Source organism: Sinocyclocheilus anshuiensis, unplaced genomic scaffold, assembly GCF_001515605.1.
Source record: "Sinocyclocheilus anshuiensis isolate Anshui unplaced genomic scaffold, SAMN03320099.WGS_v1.1 scaffold51, whole genome shotgun sequence".
In the NCBI taxonomy this organism is placed as follows: domain Eukaryota; kingdom Metazoa; phylum Chordata; class Actinopteri; order Cypriniformes; family Cyprinidae; genus Sinocyclocheilus; species Sinocyclocheilus anshuiensis.
The window spans coordinates 1,520,165-1,526,688 of NW_015548296.1; the positions used below are offsets into that span (position 1 = coordinate 1,520,165).

Below are 6,524 nucleotides of genomic sequence, written 5' to 3' on the forward strand. Positions count from 1 at the left end.
ACCGGCGCATGCGCAACGCTGAACTCATACGTCATCTGCCCGGAGCTGCTTCCGTGTACAACTGTTGGCGCAAGTTAGATTAAAGTGATTATTACGTTTTTAATATGGCTATTTTTCTTACAAAAATGCATCGATTCGCTACAGGAGGCCTTTGTTCACCCCCCGGATCTGTGTGAGAGACTTTTTTTTTGAGTAATTTATGGGCTAATTTTCATTTTTGGGTGAACTAAATCTTTTAAGATGTTTTTAATGAAATCCGAGAGCTTTCTGACCCTGCAGTCTTCAGTTTTCTTTGCGCACAAAAAGTATTCTCGTAGATTCATAAAATTACGTTTGTCACATGGACTGTTTTAATGATGTCCTTACTACCTTTCTGGGTAGTAAGGACATCTATCCCTTGGTTTTCATCAAAATAAAATATCTTAATTTGTTTTCCGAAGATAAACGAAGGTCTAACAGGTTTGGAATGACATGAGGGTGAGTAATTAATGACAGAATTTAACTTTCTGGGTGAACTACCCCTTTAAAATGGTAATTCACTGCTGTCAAGATGGATTTTTAATCGAACTTTTTTGGTAATTGGTGCTACATGAGAAAACTGTGGAAAAAGGGCTGTGGTGTTCCCTTTTGCCTGAAACTTTAACATCGATAATGCACTTGATTTTGAGGATGCCTCTATGTAGATCCAACTGTCTGTGGGCAGGAATACAAAAATGCAGAAAGGATGCCTCTCTGTAGATCCAACTGTCTGTGGGCAGGAATACAAAAATGCAGAAATTTGATCTGTAATTTTTAACAAAAGCCCTGAAGCGGTCAAAAGTTCACCAGATGCCCCTTACATGTAAATACGCTGCCAATTCAACAAAAAAATTGACACTGACTATCAATGTCATGACAACTGACAGTTTCGTGTTATAAAAGGTTACCGATCTTTTTAGCAGAACTCATTTTGTGGAAGGTCAGCTAGATGCATAGTGTGGAGTTTGGTTACACCCTTGTGTTCTCCAGAAATTTTGAGTTTGCAAAGTGTCTTAATCTAAATGTACTAAAGAACAGAGAAGAGGCAACTCTGTGTTTCTACTTGACCTCTCCTTCCTGTGCATTTCCACATTTCTGCACAATTAATTTTAGCAATTTTGACTCTTTGCATGTCACAGATGCTCTTTGTTTGATAGGTGCAAAAATAAATTAATACATTGCTTTGATTCTGCTTACAGTCAATTGTTTCCTATTAAGTACAATATTGTTTCATGGATGACGCAAGATTTTATGCATCATTTTGATGTAAGAGACTCAGGGAAGTGTAGTGTTTCTTTAGAAACCGTTGATTCTCTGTTTGTAGGACAGAAATGAGTGTGTGAAGAGCTTCCAGACATGAGTGATTGTTTGGCATCAGTGGCTCATTGGGGTATCATTAACATCTTATAGATTCATCCATATGTTAACTGCTTATAGTCATAATGCAAATATTAAAATAAGCTGGCTGAAGGTCTATCATAGATTGCAGAAGATCATGAATAGATTACAAGAAATCAGGCCAGACACATCCAGCTCCTCATCATGCAGGAAACAGAATCTACAGGTCATCAGATCTGAGTGTGCAGCAGGTGATGGAAACGGAAAATGCCAACACTGATGTTCAGCTTCAAATATGGCTTTTCTAAGAAAAATTACACATAGAAATGATGGTGCAACCCAACCCTTCAGTGGGGCTTTGGTGTTTTGTACCATAAATCACATGCTTTTGAAATTTCAGCGCCTAAGCTTAACACTTTTTTTTTTTTGGCACATTCAGCTATATGTTGACTGGATGGGACACAAAGCGTCTTGGGGTTTAGTGAGACTGAAAGCAGTAAACGTGATGTGGTTGTTCATAGACCCTATCTCAAAGGCTTTCTCAGTCAAACTCATACTGTGTTTTCTTCTTCTGTCAGTTGTTTGATGATTTCACATGGAACTGGCTGCACTTCTACTTGCTGTAGAAATGAAACTTGTCTTGCACGCTGTGGCCCATAGTGGAGATGTGAGAACAGCATGATTCTTCGCATTTACATAGATGTACACGGGTATCAGCAGTTTGCACCCTCTTTCACAAATTATCATGCTTTATCATTATAATAGCGGATGTGCTAGAAGCGCGCCAAGTAGACCAAGTGCTTTTCAAGTCCAATTATCAAAATCATAACCATGCAGTCTTACGCAGATCCCTCTCTTTTAAGCCCACTGACCCAGTTTCTCGCAACTGGCAAGTTTTCAAGAAATGGAGCTCACGTGACTTGCACACCTAGCAGTGGTTTGCTATAATCGGAAATGGTAACCACAATGATGACATGGGGACAAAGGTGAAAAGATCCCCCCTTGATGTGTGTGGTTAATTTGTATGCATTTGAACAAAGTCATTTTTTGTGAGTTTCAGCACATATATGTTTGAACTATGAATGCTTTTAGAGGAAACACTGCTATAGCTACCTGATGCCATTTCTATTTCAAATCCACTGTTGTACATTCAGCCAAATGTGTTGGTTCATATAATAATAATAATGGTAGTAAATGGCCTTATATAGTAAATACATCTTGCACTTTTCACTTAACTATGTCTTAATATTATTACATAATAGCTTAATGTCTCTTATTTTTATATTTAATATTCTTTTTTTTCTCCACTAATATGACGTTGCTTCAGATATTTTGTGATATGTCAGCTGATTTTTGCTTTGTGTTTGTTTTGAAGCATGGATGGTGGTGAGCTGTTCAGTCGGATTCAGGACAGAGGGGACCAGGCATTTACTGAGAGAGGTAACGGCATTGTCTGCTCTCTTATAAAGTATATATAAACATGTTTAAGAATGCCAAAATAATAAATAGACCCATTTGCCACAATACCTTTTTTAAATGTTTTCTTGTTCTGTTGGCTTTTCAGAGGCTTCTGATATCATGAAGAGTATAGGAGAGGCCATTCAGTATTTACATGCAATAAACATCGCACACCGAGACGTCAAGGTAATATTCTTACGACGATGAAATTATTTTTGCCTTCATGGTTTTCTTAACTGAATATGCCTGAAAATTCACTTTGCAGCCAGAGAACCTCTTATATACCTCTAAAAGGCCCAACGCCCTTCTCAAACTGACAGACTTTGGGTTTGCAAAAGAGACAACCTCACACAACTCTCTGGCCACCCCTTGCTATACTCCTTATTATGTTGGTAAGAATATCAGAATGATCAGTAATTAGATGTCAGGATGGCCATTTGATCCCATTTTTAAGTATTTTCATCTTTTTCATGTTATAGCCCCAGAGGTTCTTGGTCCAGAAAAGTATGACAAGTGCTGTGACATGTGGTCTTTGGGTGTCATCATGTATATTCTGTAAGTGAATCTGTCTCGTGTGTTGTGCATACGCCATTTTTCTCTGTCTAGACCTCTATTTAAATGGATTTTGCCACTCTTGACCTTGTAAAGTGTGTCTGATATAGCTCAACTCTAACTTCATTCAACTTCCAGGCTTTGTGGTTACCCACCTTTCTATTCCAACCACGGATTGGCTATATCCCCTGGTATGAAAAAACGAATCCGCATGGGGCAGTATGAGTTTCCAAATCCTGAATGGTCGGAAGTTTCAGAGGAAGGTATCTGTCAAGTTCCTGTTTTGTGAAATCAACTTGAGAAACCGTTCTTAGAATACGGTTATCTTCAAGTCATTTGTTTTGTGTCTTTCTAAGAATGATTATAGATTTGAGTGACTCACTCTTCCTATTTTTGTAGCCAAGCAGCTCATCAGAACATTACTGAAAACTGAGCCGACACAAAGGATGACCATCACAGAGTTTATGAACCACCCCTGGATCAATGTGAGTGAATATTAGCGTTATTTTATGGATTCTGTGTTGATCTAGACAAGTGGCTTTCTTTTGTACTTTATATTTGGGTTACTATGTTATATGGTTATTTATGTGGCTATAGCAATCAATGGAGGTGCCACAGACGCCCCTACACACCAGCCGTGTTCTGAAAGAAGAGAAAGACGCATGGGAGGATGTCAAGGTGAGGCCTCCCACAACAAAAAAAGTCTTCTCAGAACGTCTCCTGCATGCTTTTTGCAGTCACTGCACCTCAGATCCATATCTTCATTCTGTTTAATGCTATTATGTCTCTGTTCCACAGGAAGAAATGACTAGTGCCTTGGCAACAATGAGAGTCGACTATGAGCAGATCAAAATCAAGAGGATTGAAGACTCGTCCAATCCACTGCTGATGAAGAGGAGAAAGAAAACCAACAATACAGCTGCTGAAAACGAGACGCCCGCTTGCTAAGGACACATTCACTCTGTCGCACAAGCACACACATTTTACACTCATACATCAGTCTGAATTAAGGAATCAATAACTCAACAAAAAAGTGAAAGTGAGCTGCTGCTTTGTTTTTTTTTTTGTTTTTTTTAAGTATTTCTTTTTAATCACTCAATATCTGTAACTAATAGACCACTTTGCTACCAAAAGAAAGGGTCTGTACAATTATGGTACAAGACTGAGTTGTGAAGCAGCTGACGTCCACTAGTTTGCTCCTTAAAGTGTTCACAAGTACTGTTTTTCACAGGGTGTTTAGTGGGGTAATCAGAATGCGAAGTTAGTTACCATTTGCATTTTATTTTTCCTTTTCCTCTCCTTTTTTAATCAAAAGCCATTGGTAAATGAGTTCATGAGTTATACACACTTAACACTGTTTGTTTTAATGATGTTCCATTCTGAGTTATGGGCAGCTCGTAAAATAAGTTGCCCTGTAATAGAATGATCAGTTTCCTTTCTTCTGCTCATGTTCTGAGAAGCCTATGCATAGTGCTAGCTTTCCTGTTCGTTCTTCATTATATTTGTCATTTATTTCTGCACTTGAATGCTCTTTTACAGTGAAAGACAGTACTGGTGTCCAGATGAAAATTTATTTTTGAAATGACTCTTTGAATGTAGACGCACTCTGTTCTTTACTGTGAAAATGTCTGTCAGTATTGTTCAGGGTCCTGTCAAGTAAAATACAAAATCTTTTTTTTTGAGCTTTAGATCCAATTAGCCTTATGTTGGTCTTAAGATTGAGAGAAAAACAGCATATTGCCCTGCTTTCACATTGGTTTTGATTAGGCTTACCATGGAAAGCCAGTCCAACGCATTGCTTCAGCCCTCTGCTTGCTGAATGATACGCTAATTTCACATCGTTTTGGGTGCACAATGATTTGCCTTGAATCGAGTCTATGCATATTTGTTTCCAACTAGTTTTTCCCTCAGAGATTTGTAAAGAATGTTAACCCATTTCATTTTACAAATACCTGCTAAAAAGCAGTAGACATAGTCTGCTGCTTTTTAACCCACCACCTTGAACCGCAAAACCCATTTGTATTTTCTAAAATGTATAATGAATGAATGAATTATGAAATGGGATCTTTGTGATGGTTCTACATGTGTTCGCCGTCGACTGTACTCTTCATTATGCCAGTGCATTTTTTTTTGTGTTTTTGTCTTTTCTATGCCTACCGTGCAGTAAGTGTTTGAATGCACCTGTTGAGAGCAGCTTATAGGTACCAGGTGTTTGATAAAGGAACAAAGAAATGCCCCCTTTTGACTTAAGGCCTTGTGTTCTGGAAATGTTTAAGGGATACAGGGAATCCTACACATCCAGCAGACTGATTTTTAGCTGCACTGATTGACGTATGCTGAAAGGTTGAATCTTGTTTTATTTTTTCTATATAGGCTTTTTTTAAACTTCATATTTGTTGTGTGATTGAGCCTCTTTTTAAGGATATGATTTAATGCTCACAAAGTTGAACATGCAATGTCAGTGTACTCCCAAGCTGCAGATATCTGCTAAATTATTTCAGTGCCCCTCTTGCAAATAATGGTTTCTGTAGTTTATTTGATATTACCACTTTGTAGGATATTTTCCCTGCTTCATACATTCATTTCTCAAAGCAAAGATTACAGTATCAACCAAGTTGAAAAACCGATTAGAATTCCCACGTAATGTTATACTAACGGGGAAAGGCAGATACGTGTCCCGTTTTTAGTATTTAACTGCTGTACTTATTTCTTGGTCTGCTTCAACTTTGGATTAAAACGCCTAAAACCCAATTGTCTGTCTCATTTAAACTTGTAGAATTATGTTAAGACCACCATTTCTAGTATGAACAATTTCAGACCTGTATTTACAGAAGTGTTTATGTTGAATGTGTTAATGCTCTCATACTAACTTGTCATATACCTCTCTTTCACTTTATGAAATTGGTGATACATGTATATGATGTATTATATTCTGAATTATCAGTTCTCTTCGCGTCTTATCATGAGATCTAATAATCCTTTATTGTTAACTAATTTCACCTTTTCTCACCCTGTTAATCTTTCTCGTCCGTTATGCTAATGCAGTGGTCACCAACCTTTTTAGGCCCAAGATCCCTGACCTCGGCCTTTATGAAAGACAAAATCTACCTATTGAAGAATTGATAGAAAAAGACATCCCAGCGGGGAGTTGTTTTTTG

The 6,524-nt window shown here is 37.8% G+C and overlaps 1 protein-coding gene across 1 annotated transcript in view; it reads left to right on the forward strand.

The window, feature by feature from the left end:
* The window catches only part of mapkapk2a (MAPK activated protein kinase 2a), a 42,958-nt gene extending 36,841 nt beyond the window's left edge, over positions 1-6,117 (forward strand). The window contains exons 3-10 of the mRNA XM_016443666.1: positions 2,732-2,796; positions 2,921-3,000; positions 3,080-3,206; positions 3,294-3,369; positions 3,505-3,629; positions 3,766-3,851; positions 3,964-4,044; positions 4,165-6,117. Of these exons, the coding sequence (XP_016299152.1) occupies positions 2,732-2,796; positions 2,921-3,000; positions 3,080-3,206; positions 3,294-3,369; positions 3,505-3,629; positions 3,766-3,851; positions 3,964-4,044; positions 4,165-4,314 (790 nt within the window). The 3' untranslated portion in view covers positions 4,315-6,117. The remainder of the gene's footprint in view (positions 1-2,731; positions 2,797-2,920; positions 3,001-3,079; positions 3,207-3,293; positions 3,370-3,504; positions 3,630-3,765; positions 3,852-3,963; positions 4,045-4,164) is intronic.
* The last annotated feature ends 407 nt before the right edge of the window (positions 6,118-6,524 follow it).